Source organism: Podarcis tiliguerta (genome assembly GCF_965153285.1).
Source record: "Podarcis tiliguerta genome assembly, chromosome: 9".
NCBI classification, from domain to species: domain Eukaryota; kingdom Metazoa; phylum Chordata; class Lepidosauria; order Squamata; family Lacertidae; genus Podarcis; species Podarcis tiliguerta.
In genome coordinates, this window is record NC_139542.1 from 70,738,740 (window position 1) to 70,755,094 (window position 16,355).

Genomic DNA, 16,355 nt, shown 5'->3' on the forward strand with positions numbered 1-16,355 from the left:
CCAAACTGATGGAAAGTAGACATCAAATTCTTCTTGCTAATTCAGGCATCCAGCTCTGATAATACAGGCACACTTTCCCTCTGGAACGTGACTTACCGTATTTTTCGCCCTATAGGACGCACCGGCCCATAGGACGCACCTAGTTTTTTGGGGGGGAAATCAAGGAAAAAATTTTTATTTCCCCCCCAGGTTTGCGCAGCCATCCCCAAGCTAGAAGAGGGAGACGGAGTGCTCCGTCTCCCTCTTCTGCCTTCAGGGACAGCCTCTCTAGCCTCCGTGGGGCAGCGGCTTGCCCCGCTGTCCCCTGAGTTTCTGGGGCTGGTAGGGGGGGGGAGAGAAGCAAGCGGCTTGCCCCGCTGTCCCCCGAGCTTGTGGGACTGGCAGGGGGGAGAAGCAAGCTTGCTTCTCCACACCCCCCCGCCAGCCTCCAGATCAGGTCGGGGAATAGCGGGGTGGCGGCGCTGCGCCTCCCCGCTGTCCCCCGAGCTTTTGGGCTGCAGGCTGCTGCCCGCAAGCCTTGCAAGACTTGCGGCAAGCTATCCACAAGACTTGCGGATAGCTTCCTGAAGCCTGGAGAGCGAGAGGGGTCGGTGTGCACCGACCCCTCTCGCTCTCCAGGCTTCAGCGAAAGCCTGCATTCGCCCCATAGGACGCACACACATTTCCCCTTCATTTTTGGAGGGGGAAAAGTGCGTCCTATAAGGCGAAAAATACGGTAATTCCTGTGCACATGCAAAGCTAAGGGGAGGGAATGCCTCTCTGGAAGTCTGTGTGGCTAACAGTCCTTTGGACTCTACTCCTGGAGGGTTCGCAACAGCTGCTGTTGCTTTGACCATATAAAAGCCATATTAAACATTGTGACTGGAGTGGTTAATTGGAGGAAAGCAGCAGCTCAGGAAAAAGGCCATCTCCCAGTGTTTCCTGCCAGGTACCTGAGATTCGCACAGGTTTCCTGGAGAGCCTTCACCTCTTCCTGCAGCTTCCTCCTGTCCTCTTGACTCAGAGAGGCTCCTTCCGCCTCTTCCAGCATCTGGCTCTGCTCATTCTCCAGCGCCTGGATGCGGCTCTCAAGGATCTTCTTCTCCGCTTCGGAGCGATGGAGCTTCTCCAGGGAGGCTTCCAGCCTCTGGCGGCTCTCGGCTGCTTCGGAAGAGAGTGTTTTGCACGCCTGCAAGGGAGATTGCAAGGCCTTTGCTCTATTCACTTGGCCCGGAGACCCTTCCAGGCGAATGCACATGGCCACTTGGTAAACTCAAGACCTTCTGGGTAGAACTGCTCATCTAGTGAACAGTTGGGCACAGGGCCAGATCGCTACCTAACCACAACTGTCCACCTATGAAAATATTATTAGAATATAAAATGGTAATATAATATAATATATAGCCTAGCTTTTTCCCAGACAGGGACTTAAGATGCCAGATAAAATAGAAATAGCTAAAAACAGAAAAACACAATCATTAAAAAACAATTAAACACTAATTAGAATTAAAATTGTGTGTGAGTGTTTGTTTGTGTGTGTGATACCTATTAAAACATACAGATCATTACAATAAAAACAGCACGGCACCTAGCCTTTCCTTAAAAACAGTCATTCCCCAAAGACCTTTTTGGAGCAAGGAAGTCTTCACTTGCTGGCAGCAAGGAGGGAGCCAGTCTGGCTTCCCTTGGCAGGGAGTTCCAACGTTGCTTGAGAGCAGCCGCTGAGAAGGCCCTGTCCTGCGTCTCCACTGGGTGTACCTATACAGAGCTGATTCATATGTATCTTTTTTGATACTGTTTTTTGAAGTTGTGTGATATTGTGCATTAATATTACTGCTGTGTTTTAACTCTTATAACCTGTCCTGGGACTTTAGGACGAAGGGCGGGTGATAAATTGTAGTTAATAATAGTAATCTTTCAGGGATGGAGAACATTTTTCAGTGTGAGGAGCACATTCCTTTCCAGGGGAGGGGTTGCATGCCAGCAGTGCGTGGCCAGAGACAGAAGTGGGTGAAGCAATTTAATATAATGTATTGCATTCCCCCCCCCACCTTCTTCTCCAAGGAACTGAGAGTGATGTAGGTGTTTCATGCAGTGGCGTAGCGTGGGTTGTCAGCACCCGGGGCAAGGCAAGTAATTTGTGCCCCCCCCCCGCTGCACTGTCCCTCCCCCAGATAATCCCTCGCTCTCTCTCCGCACCACACGCCTGGCACCCTCCCCTCCACAGTGGGCGGCGACCCGGCAGCTCGGATCGGATTCGCACAGCCAGCACTGCAGTGAGAGAGAGTGAGTGAGCCAGGTAGGGGCAGAGAGCTACGAGTGCGAGCGCGCGCCCCCCCAGATGTTGCGCCCGCTGCGGCCGGCCCCCCCTGCACCCCCCACGCTACGCCACTGGTTTCATGGATCCCACCCACAGCTGGAGAATGGGCCAGAATGGGGGAACTCACCTGTCTGGTGGACTCCAGCTCCTCCTCCATGAGAACCTTCTCCTTGTCCTGGTGGTTGACTTGGGTCTTGGCACAGACGAGCTCCGAATGGAGGGCTGAGACTTGGTCGTCGGAGCCTTCCTGTTTCCGTGCATGCTCCAGCTCCAAGGTGAGATGTTGGACCTCCTGGTAGAGAGCCACCTTCTCCTGCAGGACAGTCGCTATGGTTGTTATGGTAATAATTTACTGCTCACTCTTCTTCATCAAAATGAAAGCAAAGCGGCTGGCAGGATCGAAACGCTATAGCTCAACCCCCTCCCTCCCACCCATTCAATTCACCCTCTATTTAAAACCATTTCTTATGAGGCAATAATCAATTGTTTATATTTATGGACATATTTTTAGCCAATTTTGTGCTCCCCCCCCATTGCCTGCGCCCCTGGCGGGGCCCACCTCAACACCCCCTAGCTAATGTCCTGCCCAGACCCCATACCTGGAGGAGTCTCTCCCAGTCATAAAGGGCAGATTCCAACTTCAGGCTGAGCTCCCTCACTTTCTCCTCCAACCGATCCTTCTCCTGTCAGGCAAAGCAGCACATTTCCCCCTCAAAATGTCATTCGAACATATTTCGTCAGAGTGAAGAGTGCATGGACCAGCAGTTCCCAGACTTTCAGGGTCCACCTTGGTTCCATAAACTCATTCCCAGCGCCCCTCTGCCCTACCCTCTGGCTTAACGCAGAGGTCCCCAGAGTGGGCAGTAAAGGTAAAGGAGCCCTGGACGGTTAAGTCCAGTCAAAGGTGACTATGGGGTACGGTGCTCATCTCGCTTTCAGGCCGAGGGAGCTGGCATTTATCCACAGATTCATGAGCGATGTTCATTTATGCGTAGTTTTATCGGTCTGGTACTCTTGCCAATGTACAACTTCTTACAGGGACACACCCCACTAGTAGAACACTACATACAACAGAAACACCAGGAAGATGCTTTTGTAATTTTCATTATCTGGAAACCTAGTTAGACCCATTCAATCGGAGAGATATCAATAGACTGTTATTACAACAGGAAGTCCAGTACATCCATTTACTTAAGACCATGACCCCTATGGGTCTGAATAGCTATCAGGATTATACATCATTTCTTTAAGACCTTTAAATTAAACTGTAGCTGTCCTCTGAACTTTAGAACTCTATGCCTTTAAGAAGATCTAGGGAATCTCATCTACCCCTTTAAGTGCATATAAAAGGTAACAGGCTCACTTCCAAATTGAAAACACACAGAAAAGCACAAGATATACGTTGATCTACCCACACGTAGTTGAGGAATCATATGATTATATGCTGCCTTAAAGTTTTTAATTTGATTCAACACATGTCATTATTATTAATATTATTTTCAGTTGCTATCTCAGAGAAATGTAGAAAATAACAGGATATATTCATCCGGAAGTCTTCAAACTTACATGACCCTTTAAAAATAAGGTAAGGAACCAAATGCTATATAATTTATGACTGCTTTATAATCTATGGTAATCTAGAATTTAAATGTGTTTTCATGTAATATTTGATACTTCTAGCTGATGAAGGTGAATACATCGAAACAGGGCCCTGTCCTGGTTTCTGATCCATAATTAACTTCTGACTTCTGCACAGTCATTGAAACTAAGACCTTCACGTCAAATCTGACTATGGACTAGCATGAACTTGTCTCTAAGCATAAACTCTTATTTCTAATTCTGTAACAAATTATTAGTGGGACGCGGGTGGTGCTGTGGGTAAAAGCCTCAGCACCTAGGGCTTGCCGATCGAAAGGTCGGCGGTTCGAATCCCCACGGCGGGGTGTGCTCCCGTTGTTCGGTCCCAGCGCCTGCCAACCTAGCAGTTCGAAAGCACCCCCGGGTGCAAGTAGATAAATAGGGACCGCTTACTAGCGGGAAGGTAAACGGCGTTTCCGTGTGCTGCGCTGGCTCGCCAGAGCAGCGATGTCACGCTGGCCACGTGACCCGGAAGTGTCTCCGGACAGCGCTGGCCCCCGGCCTCTTGAGTGAGATGGCCGCACATCCCTAGAGTCTGTCAAGACTGGCCCGTATGGGCAGGGGTACCTTTACCTTTACCTTACTAACAAATTATTGTGTTATACATATCTTTATGAGTTGGAGTTTGTAATCTCTGTTAGAGTTTGTAATCTCTATTTGAGTTTGTAATCCTTATCAGAATACATACTTTTGAATGGATGAGTTTTTGTTAAAATTGATTATTTATTTGTGAGTAGGGACTACTCCCACTATTGAAACTTACATTGGCCTGAGTTCTTGGTTTGTTTTTTTCTTGGTATATTTAATAACAGGATTCCCAAAGCGGGCATGTGGCTGGCCCCTGTGAGAAGAGGACGCCTGACTCAATGGGCCCTTGGCTCTTCTTTTGTTCTTATCAGTGTCCCCAAACAATGAGCTAGGTTTCAAGATCTGCAACTAAGTGATGGGGCCCTTCTAGCCAAAGGCTGGCCCTCTCCTTTGCCCCCTCAACTATCTGCTAGGTAGGGGGACAATAGCCAGTGTGAGCAGAGCTGGAAGCTGGGGACACAGAGGACTTTTTGTTTCGTGATGGATCCAAAGCTTAGACTAATGGAGAAGCAAGATCTATTGGGCTGTTAATTCTGTGAGCCCCTCCATCTTAATCTCAGGTTGTACCCCTGTGTAAATAAAGCATATATCATAAAGACACCGCTGGTCTTCATTCCAAGGAAACGGAAGCCTGGATAGCCCAGAATCTCTTGCCACTCATAAATTGGGGTGGTGTGTAAAACTATATACCACCACTTAGTGACAACAGCTACCGTATTTTTCGCCCTATAGGACGTACTTTTTCCCCTCCAAAAATGAAGGGGAAATGTGTTTGCATTCTATGGGGCGAATGCAGGCTTTTGCTGAAGCCTGGAGAGTGAGAGGGGCCGGTGCACACCGACCCCTCTCGCTCTCCAGGCTTCAGGAAGCTCTGCGCAACCCTCGGGAGACCGGCTCCGAGGGTTGCGCAGAGCTGCCTGCAGTCCCGGGCTCAGCGCACGTCTCCCCATCACCAACCCCACAAGCTCGGGGGACAGCCGGGAGGCGGAGCGCGCCTTCCCGCTGTTCCCTGACCTGGTTCTTCCAGCCCCGCACCTGGGGGGGGGGGGGAATAAAAATTGTTTTCTTTATTTCCCCCCCAAAAACCTAGGTGGTCCTATGGGCCGGTGCGTCCTATGGGGCACAAAATACGGTATGTAGCCAAAACGGGGCTACTGAGAAACAAGAGGGAGGTATCAGCAGACTTGGAGGAACCCCAATGTTTGCAGAATTAGGGAAAAGTACTTTTGCAGGGGACTAAGGAGGCAACATGCCCTTCCCCAAGCATAGGTCACATTCATACCATACATTTAAAGCACATTTAACACGTGTATAAAGCATGTGGCTTTATATCCTGGGAACTGTAGTTCCTGGCCTCTGAGAACTATAGTTCCCCACCTCACAGAACTGCAAATTCCCAGCCCCCTTAATAGAATATAGGACCCAGGAATGTTGGGGGGATGTTGTGTGCTTGAAATGTACAGTGTGTGTCCCTCTGCAACTCTATATCTTAGCTGCTCTGCAGTCTCCTTGGCAAACCTCTTTTGCAGTTTCCATCTTCTGCCCCATCTCCCCCTGTTTTTCTTCTAGGGCCTTGATGTGGCTTTCGTGAGCCAACAGGCTGCTTTGAAGGCTGACCAGTTCTTCCTGGAAATCAAGAGTGCATTTGAATGACTTCTGTGGTTTTTAAATACATTTGAAACATTATAATGATGATAACGAGTTGTACCCCAACCATCTGACTGGGTTGCCCAGTCAGGGCTTCCAGCTGAATATACAGAAACACAACAACCGCAACAACACAATAGAACATCACACCTTAACCCCTAACACCTTAACCCATCATCAATAAGGACATTATATTTGTAGCAATGGGGCTTCTGACATTGATGAGCAGGGCCGCATGGATTTTGTGCTAAGGAAAATGAAAATTATGCTGCCAAGCAACCCAAATTCTGCATGGGAGTAGGGATTGTTGGGATACTGCCGGGGAGACGGGGGCATCAGGCAGGCCCCCAGCTGGCTCCAGCCAGCAGCCAGCAGCCAGCAGCCGGGCGATCACCGGTCTCCCTTGGAACAGCATCAAACAGCGACACGAGCCTCAGATACATTTAGAGACTTGGCACACTTTATCAGCAGAGTGAATAAATCTTCTTGCAACAGCAGTGGCAGACAGAGCCATGTGTAAGTATATTTACAGCATTTATTCAGTTCAGGAACAAAGGAAAAAGCATGTCTGCTTCCCTTCCTGTCCAGCAAACAGCAGAGCAAAAGCAATATACAAAACGGAAGTTCCCAGCAGACTGCTGGAATGTAAACAGGCATGTGACACACAACAGTCATGCCTGTTCCCTTTTAAGGTACAACGGAACTATATCCTAACAGGGATGAATTCTGTGATCTGAATTCAGTAAGCAATCTTTCTTATTTTCATCATTCACTCTGGTTTTGATTGTTGTGCGGAGGGGGTAAGAAGTTATGCAGGAACCAAAGCCACCCCCCTTCCAACAACTGGGAATCGGCCTTCTTAGATTTCAAGAGGCATCACTCAGATGCTTTCAAATATATCTGTGCTTTCATGAAGACTAGAAACTTTGTTTTTTAACTGAAGGCTGTGATTCCTAGGACACTAAATTCTGTGCCCATACACCACCTTTTGTGAATTCTTGCAATTTTAAACATGATAACCTATCTATGTCCGATCCTATGCTAGGTCCAGACATACCCACACACCCCGGCTGAGGTCAATTTTAGGAAGCCATGCTTACCACAGTGGCGTTCTGATTGGAGCCCGGGGATGAGAGCGATCCATGGTTCCTTATGCCTACAGAAGATCTGGCCTTTACCAGCTCTGTTTCCAAACTGAAGAGCCTAAAAGGCAGGCACATCCATACATGCTAAGAATAGTTCATTCCTGTTTCCTAGGTTTGCAGTACCCAGAACATACCATTTACATGCTCTGCAGAAATCATTCCCTCCAACATTTCTCCAATGAAAATAGGGACAGGCACAAAGTACTGGGCAGGCGCTGGGCACAGAGGGTTCATGAGGCTGCGCTGCCTGCCTGCCCACCCATTCAGGGGGAGCCCAGAGACCCCTGACGGCAAGCAGGGCAGGGAATCCTGCGCTGAAGTACCTGACTCAGGATCCTCAAAACCATGCGACTACGTCCCCCCACCCCACCCCGGCCCCCGCCACGCTACGCCCAACTTCTGCTGGCAGGCACAGACTGTTATATTCCAACAGGGCCTTTGGGAACTGACTGTTTTTAAGGAAAGGGCTGGTGCTGTGATGTTTTTATTGTAATTATCTGTACAGTGGTACCTCGGGTTAAGAACTTTATTCGTTCTGGAGGTCCGTTCTTAACCTGAAACTGTTCTTAACCTGAGGTACCACTTTAGCTAATGGGGCATCCCGCTGCTGCCAAGCCGCCACCACCACGTGATTTCTGTTCTCATTCTGAAGCAAAGTTCTTAACCTGAGGTACTATTTCTGGGTTAGCGGAGTCTGTAACCTGAAGCGTCTGTATGTTTTAATAGATCTTAGATATGTTAATATTTAATTGTTTTTTTAACAATTTCTTTTTTCCTATGCTTTTAGCTGTTTCTGTTTTATCTATAAGCTGCTTTGAGTCCCTGTCAGGAAAAAAGAGAGGATGTGAATGAATGCAATAATAATAGTTAAGTAGGGAGGCAGGGGCTTACTGAGGACCAAGCTTAGAGGGGCAGCAAGGGCCCCACTTGCTCTAATGGACCAGTGTCAACTGGTCATGCGAGCCTTCTTTCTTGGAAGGGAATCAGCCATTAACAGTAAGCATTAGGAAGAACTTTCTGGTGCCAAGAGCTTTTCAAGTGTAGAATGGAACCCTCGAAAAGCTCTCCTTCGTTGGAGGTTTTTATATAGAGGATAGATGACCATCTGTCAGAGGTTATTTAGCTGACATTCCTGCATTGCAGAGGGTTGTACTTAGATGACCCTCAGGGTTCCTTCCAACTCTACAATTCTGTGATTCTATAATAATTCAGACTAATCTATGATTTCGTAATTTCGTTGTCCCCGAAGGGGGCAATGACAATAAAGATATTAAAGGTAAAGGTAAAGGTACCCCTGCCCGTACGGGCCAGTCTTACAGACTCTAGGGTTGTGCGCTCATCTCACTCTACAGGCTGGGAGCCAGCACTGTCCGCAGACACTTCCGGGTCACGTGGCCAGCGTGACATCGCTGCTCTGGCAAGCTAGAGCCGCACACGGAAACGCCGTTTACCTTCCCACTAGTAAGCGGTCCCTATTTATCTACTTGCACCTGGGAGTGCTTTCAAACTGCTAGGTTGGCAGGCGCTGGGACCGAACAACGGGAGCGCACCCCACTGCGGGGATTCGAACTGCCGACCTTTTGATCGGCAAGCCCTAGGCACTGAGGCTTTTACCCACAGCGCCACCCGCGTCCCAATAAAGATATTATTATATTATTATTATTATATTCCCTCGTTTTTTTGTTTTCCCCCAACTCAAATGTATTTATATCCTGCTTTTCTTCCATGGAACTCATGCGTGGGACTCCCCTCCAGGCTGCTTAGCTTCATCAAGTTTGTTGTGCAGCAGTTTTCTTGAGGTTACGCCCTGGGAGGACCCTACTCACTTATCATCCAGGTCTCCTTTGGGCTTCCTGTCTTCTGAGCAAGTCATTTCCAACCACTGCTTCTCCTTTTCTATGTGAGCGAAAGAGCTCTCCATCTGCTGTGGAAAAGGCAAGGGGTCAGAGGAGATTTCGGAGGCAAACTGTGCATTAAGACCCATTTGCATGAAACGAAGGAGGTCCCAGACTGTGTTCCCAGGTGAGAGGCACTTAGCCAGGGCCTTGCAGAGCCATCACTACGGTTCCTGGGAGCAAATTCCATAGTTTAACTACGTGCTGCGTGGAGAAGTGTTTTCTTCTACCTGTTCTGAATATCCCAACATTCAAAGGACCATAGAAACATTGAATTGCAGAGTTGGAAGGGACCCCAAGGCTCATCTAGTCCAACCCCCTGCAAAGCAGGAATCTCAATTAAGGCATCCATTACAGATGGCCTCCAAAAATGTCTCTCTACCCGGGAAGAATGGCAGATGAAGCTGATGGACTACATGGAAATGGCGGAAATGACTGGCAGAATCCAAGACCACGGAGAAGAGTCGGTGGAAGAAGATTGGAAAAAATTTAAAGTATATTTACAGAAATACTGCAAAATTAATGAATGTTAGAAGAATGCTGGAATGATGTTACATGGTTTTAGCAGAAATGTTATAAAGAATTAAGTAAAAACTGATTGTTAATGGGCTAAAGTGGAAAATTTAAAGTTAGATTGTGTTAGACAAATTATAGAACAACAAAAAAAAAAGATTGAGAAAGATGGAAAGGATTTGCTGAAATAGCTAAATTGAACTAGAATACAAAAAAGGGAGGTGTGAGGAGGTCGATGAAACAAGTAAATGAAAGGTAAAGATATGGAAATTGGATGTGTTTTTTAAAATGTTTTTGTTTTTCTTGTTGTTTTGATGTATTTTTTTCTTTTTCTTTTTATCTTTGATGTATTGTTTGTTAAATTCTTTATTGTTTTTTCTTTTTTTCTTTTTGTAACTGTTAAATTTCTAATAAATATTATTATAAAAACAAACAAAAAAAATGTCTCTCTAGCCTCTTTCTCCAAACCTCACATTAGGCTTTCCCCCGAAACTAGAAAGCCCAAATTTTCCCCAGAGACGAGTTGTTCTACCTGCCTGTTTGCGTGTTTGCCCTTTTCTAATCTCTCTCGTTTCTGAGGCACAGCACCCAAAACTGTGCACAACACCCCACATTACCTTCTGCTTCAGGGAGAGCAGCTCAAAGAGCATCATGTTGAGTTCCAGCTCAAGGTTCCTCACGGACCAGGTTTCTCCAGCCTCAATGTTCCTTGGCAGCTCTTCTGGTAAAGATGCTCGCAGGTCCAACTCTGAGCAGCTCTGTCTCCTTCTAGCTAGTGGCTGTGTGGGACTATCCTCCCTTGTATTCCAGTTTGGAAGGCGGTAGATATAATGCCTTCTTCCGACGGTTGAGCTATGGTGTTCTGCACCATCTGGTATATCTCTGAGAAGAACAAGGAAGAACATAAGGAGATCTCTGCTGGATCAGGCCCAAAGGCCTATCTAGTCCAACAAGTGGCCTGCCAGAGTCAATCCTTCATTTCAGGGCGTTGGACTTGACATCTTTCCGCAGGGCCTGCAAGACGGAGCTATTCTGCCTGGCCTTTGGTTTGGACTCGGTCTGACCCTTATGTTTCCCTCCCCTTATGGTCTTGATTTATCAGCTACTTTAAAATGAGGCTGCATTTTAACCTGTATTTTAAATTGGTTTTTTTTCTTTTCTTCCGCCCCCCCCTTTCCCCCCTATTACCGTATTTTTCGCCCCATAGGGTGCACCAGCCCATAGGGCGCACCTAGTTTTGGAGGGGGGAAATAAAGAAAAAAAAATTTATTTCCCCCCCAGCCCCCAGAACAGGCAGCTCTCTGCAAGCCTTGGGAGACCGGCACGACTTCCCGCCGGGCTCCCACGCCTTGCGGATATCTGCCTGAAGCCCAAACCAGGTTGGGGAACAGCGGGATGGCGGAGTTCCACCTCCACGCTGTCCCCCAAGCTTGTGGGGCTGGCGGCGGGGAGAAGCACGCTTCTCCCACCGCCAGCCTCCAAACCAGGTCGGGGAACTGAAGCCCGAGGCTTCTAGATGCAGGCTGCTATCCGCAAGCCTAGGGAGCCCGGCGGGAACTCTCACAGGCTTCCACAGCTTGCGGAGAGCTTCCTGAAGCCAGGAGAGCGAGAGGGGTCGGTGCGAACCGACCCCTCTCGCTCTCCAGGCTTCAGCGAAAGCCTGCATTCACCCCATAGGATGCACACACATTTCCCCTTCATTTTTGGAGGGGAAAAAGTGCGTCTTATAGGGCAAAAAATATGGTGTGTTTTTACTTTGATTTTATTGGTGTTAGCTGCCCTGAGCCCGGCTCTTTGGGTCTCCTCCAATTTTATGCCTGTAGGAAGCACACAAGCAGGACCTTAGCACAATAGCAACCTCCCCTCCTGCAGCTTCCAGGAACCATATTTAGAAGCTTCCTGCCTCTGACTGTGGAGATAGACAGAGGAAGAAGAAGAAGAAGAGTTTGGATTTGATATCCCGCCTTTCACTCCCTTTAAGGAGTCTCAAAGTGGCTAACATTCTCCTTTCCCTTCCTCCCCCACAACAAACAATCTGTGAGGTGAGTGGGGCTGAGAGACTTCAAGGAAGTGTGACTGGCTCAAGGTCACCCAGCAGCTGCATGTGGAGGAGCGGAGACGCGAACCCGGTTCCCCAGATTACAAGACTACCGCTCTCAACCACTACACTCTCAACCACTACACTCTCAACCACTACACCACACTGGCTCTCAAGGATCATATGGGAACTTGCATGCAGGACCTGAATTCACAAGCCCTCTCCCCAGTTATGATTTCCAGCAACTACTGTTCAGAAGCACTGCTGCCATCATAACTAGAAGCTACTGATAGCCCTCTCCCCCATGAATGTGTCTAATCCTCTTTTAAAGCCATTTCAATTGCTGGCCATCACAACATCTTGTACCTTAATGCTTCCTTTCCTAAGAAGGATTTTGAAAGCAGAACTTTGACCTTGTGTTATGTACTAACCTTGGATCCTAGAACAATAGACAAGTAGGATCCTAGAATGCAACCATTGATTTGGTCTGCAGGAAAAGACCAATCAGGCTCCAGGAGGGAAGCAGAATCAGCCAATCAGACGTTGTGTAAATAATGTATATAAAGCCTGAGGTTTGGGGAGGGGCAATTCAATCACTGTTTTATATACAGTGGTGCCTTGCAAGACGAAAAGAATCCGTTCCGCGAGTCTCTTTGTCTAGCGGTTTTTTCGTCTTGCGAAGCAACCCTATTGCGGTTTAGCGGCTATTAGCGGCTATTAAAGGCTTAAGGGATTAGCAGATTAGCTGCTAAAAGGCTATTAGCAGCTTAGTGCCTTAGAAAAAGGGGGTGGGGAGTGAAAAAAAATCGCAAGAATCTCAAGACATTTTCGTCTTGCGAAGCAAGCCCATAGAGAAATTCATCCTGCGAAGCACCTCCAAAACGGAAAACCCTTTTGTCTAGCGGGTTTTCCGTCTTGCGAGGCATTCGTCTTGCGGGGCACCACTGTACTGCAATAAAGAGCATGAAATCACTGCAGGACTCCGAGTATATTTCACCTTGCCTGACACACGTACATTCTGCTGCCTTTCGTGCGGAGCACTTGTGGCGGACTCATAGACTTGGCTCTCTGGGGATGCTTGGGATGAAGGGGTTCCCTGCTGTATTCTCCCACTCGGCCTCTTGAGCTGCTGAGCTCCAGCGGTCCTGGTGCCCCATTGACAACTGTCTGATCAAGAGGAAAAAGAAAGAAAGAGGCAGGTGGGTTGCTGACTGAGATCCAGGAGCACCTCAGATAAACCTGACAGGCTAAGCCCCAGCAGAAAAGGTGCTCTCTTACCTTTGATGGAAAGAGAAGCTTTGGAGAAAGAGCCGTGTCCGTGTTGATCCTCTTCAGCTCTGCTGCAGAAAATGGTTGAGAGGGCTGGTGGCTTCTTCTAGAACTTTCTGCAACTTTGCTGGGCCATCCCAAGGACTCAATTTCTGCGAAGCCATGTGGGAAATGTTTATTGCTAGGACAGGGCTGGGAGGGCACGCCTGCAAATCCTCTCCAATTCTGGAGCAACATGTGAAGAGCTGAAAGGTCACAGCCGAGTCTTTTTGTCTGTCTCCAGTTGTGTAGATTTAGACACAGATCCAGAATTGGGATCTATGGATCCAAGTTAATGGCAGATGATCCAGGAAGACCATGGGATCTAAAAGACATGTTACCAAACATAGCCACACACACAAAAAAAGGATCGTAATGAGAGATCTCACGAACCTGTCTTTCCCAGCCTATAGAGATTTTTCTACAATGCTGGAACTTGGGAAATCCTTATGACTAAGATTTTCAACACTTAGAGACACTGAGCATCAGGGCGTTTGCAGAATCCACATTGCTGGAACCATCCCTGAATTTTTATTATCTCCTTTACCTGATACACTTACCTATGCGGAACTGGAAATGTCAGATTTGGTACTCTTTCAAAGGCGTATTTCTAGAATTTGCATGAAAAACTTAAATTAAAAGCTGTTTAAAGACAATTTAAAATGTTTGTGTTTGTTTTTTCTTTGGAATTGCACAGTTGCACAATGATTAAAATTGTGGGTTTCAAAGGCATTGCAAAACACTTTAAAGAATAATGAGTGAGTGCTGTTTTTCTGAAACCTCCCAGAGGACTGTGCAGGGGCTTATCTATTACTGACGTCCTGAAATCAATTCCTGCTGGGATTCAAACAGCGTGCAATCCCGGCAGAATCCGAAGCCAGGGAGAAGAGTTGGTGGAGGAAGATTGGAAGAAATTTAAAGACTATTACAGAAATATTATAAAATTAATGAATGTTAGAATGATGTTGGATTGAGGTTAAGGGGTTTTTAGTAACAATGGTACGAAGGAATATGTAAAAACGGAATGTTAACAGGTGAAAATTTAAAGGTATAATATATTAAGATCACGATAAGGATAAAGTAAAGAGGGAAAGGATTTGCTGAATAAATAAATTGAATTGGAATACAAAGAGGGGAGGTGTGGGGAGGTCTGGGAAACAAGCAAATGCAAGATATGTTATGAAAAATTGAATTGTTTTTAATTGTTTTTCTTTATTATTTTTGTATTTTTCTTTTTTCTTTTTGTGACGTTATGGAAAATCTTAATAAAATATTATTAAAAAAAAAATCCAACAGTGTGCGATCCAAGGGATATTGCAAATAGCAGAATAATGGTGTGCAAGAATCAGCTTGTGAAGGTGAGGGCACTTGCAGATTACCTGCCTATTGAGCAGTCATTCTGATTTGTTTGAGGGGCAGTTAAATGCCATCCCTTCATATCCCTCCCCTCCTCCCCCAGAATTCTAGGAACTGTAGTTTGTGAAGGCTGCTGGGCATTGTAGCTCTGTGAAGGCTAAACTACAGTTCCTGGAGGGGTGCTTTAAACTGACATTGCATCAAAGGAAGTGCTATCCCACACTTCCCAGTGTATTTTCCTGTCACTTTCCTGACTGCAAAAGGTCAGGGAATCAGGTTTGTTGCATCTCCCAAGGAACCAGAACTGTGCCACTTGAATCTATTGGTATGTGACTGAACCCCACTCGAAATAGTGGCCGTTCAACTGCCTTTGCAAAGACAGGGTCATCCTTGTGCCAAACCCTTCTGGGACCCATCTAGAGATTCTCATGGGTAAGCTGCTCCAGAGGTCAGCTGCTCTGAGGAAGTGAGCCCAAGTTGCATTCTAAAGGGAGAAATCGCTTGCAGCAATGAAGCGTCCAGAACTCTGGGACTTTTCTAGGCTTACCGTACCTCCTCACAAAGCATGCTGGTGTGACTGAATTCCCAGTGCTGAGAGAGAGGTCTGCAAATACGTTCTTTTCTCTTCTATGCACCAGCTTGCTGTGGGGAAATACATATCCCATGCCAAGACAAAAAGCAGGGCAGCTGCTGCTATGGAAACTGTGGTGGCAACGAGGCAGTGCCTGCTTCTGGCCTGCTAATAAATTGGCTATTGTGAAACGTGGGTCACCTCTCAGAAAGGGAGGAGCCGCCATAGCAGGGAGGAGAAAGGAAGAACACAGAAAAGGGTGTTTGTGTGTGTGAGGAGAAATGACACACCCTTGAACATTCTGTAGGTGAAAACAAAGATAATTGGTTGTGCTTCAGATCCAGATCATAGCTGTCAACGTTTCCCTTTTTATAAGGTAAATTCTCTTGTTCCGAATAGGATTCCTCGCAAGAAAAGGGAAAAGTTGACAGCTATGATCCAGATGCTCTTTGAGGAAACTGAATTTTTTAAAAAAATCCATTTCAATTGGAGTTTAGGCCCGGTTTTGGCACAGAAACTGCTTTGGTCGCCCTGTATGATGACCTCTGTCGAGAGAGAGACAAGGGAAACTTGTCCCTGTTAATTCTTCTTGATCTCTCAGCGGCTTTCGATACCATTGACCGTGGTATCCTTCTGGAGCAGCTGTCTGAGTTGGGGGTGGGTGGAACTGCTTTGCAGTGGTTCTGGTCCTACTTGGATGGTCGCTCCCAGAAGGCGATGCTTGGGGAATGCTTTTCAGCCCCATGGAGCATTCAATGTGGAGTTCCTCAGGGCTCAATTTTATTCCCTGCTACTTAACATCTACATGAAACCGCTGGGTGGGGTTATCCGGAGGGTTAGCGTATGTTGTTAGCAATATGCTGATGAGACTCAGCTCTATTTCTCCTTTACATCTGCAGGTGAGGCAGTGGAAGTGCTGGACCAGTGTATTGCCTTGGTAATGAACTGGGTGAGAGCCAACAAACTGAAGCACAATCCAGATAAGACTGAGGCACTGTTAGTGGGTGGTTCCCTGGACCAGATGGCTGGGAGGTCACCTGCTCTTGATGGGGTTACACTTCCTCTGAAGGAGCAGATTCGTAGCTTGGGGGTACTCCTGGATCCTGTGCTGTCACTCAAGGCTCAGGTGGCCCCAGCGGCACAGAGCGCCTTCAGTCAGCTTTGGCTGGTGGCCCAGCTATGCCCCTGTCTGGACAGGGATAGCCTAACTACTGTTGTCTACGCTCTGGTAACCAATAGGCTAGATTACTGCAACGCATTATACATAGGGCTGCCTCTGAAGACGGTTCAGAAGCTTCAGCTGGTGCAGAATTCAGTGGCCAGATTGCTCACTGGGACAATATGGTTTGAGCATATT

General features: G+C 47.2%; 1 protein-coding gene across 1 annotated transcript in view; it reads right to left on the minus strand.

Moving 5' to 3' along the window:
* LOC310657815 (uncharacterized protein) overlaps nt 1-16,106 on the minus strand; it is a 437,520-nt gene extending 421,414 nt beyond the window's left edge. The window contains exons 1-10 of the mRNA XM_083398881.1: nt 14,975-16,106; nt 13,042-13,396; nt 12,779-12,930; nt 10,343-10,607; nt 9,144-9,241; nt 7,273-7,375; nt 6,044-6,151; nt 2,899-2,982; nt 2,427-2,612; nt 933-1,168 (exon numbers count right to left, since the gene is read on the minus strand). Coding sequence (XP_083255007.1) covers nt 933-1,168; nt 2,427-2,612; nt 2,899-2,982; nt 6,044-6,151; nt 7,273-7,375; nt 9,144-9,241; nt 10,343-10,607; nt 12,779-12,930; nt 13,042-13,269 — 1,460 coding nt within the window. The 5' untranslated portion in view covers nt 13,270-13,396; nt 14,975-16,106. The remainder of the gene's footprint in view (nt 1-932; nt 1,169-2,426; nt 2,613-2,898; nt 2,983-6,043; nt 6,152-7,272; nt 7,376-9,143; nt 9,242-10,342; nt 10,608-12,778; nt 12,931-13,041; nt 13,397-14,974) is intronic.
* Between the last annotated feature and the right edge of the window lie 249 nt (nt 16,107-16,355).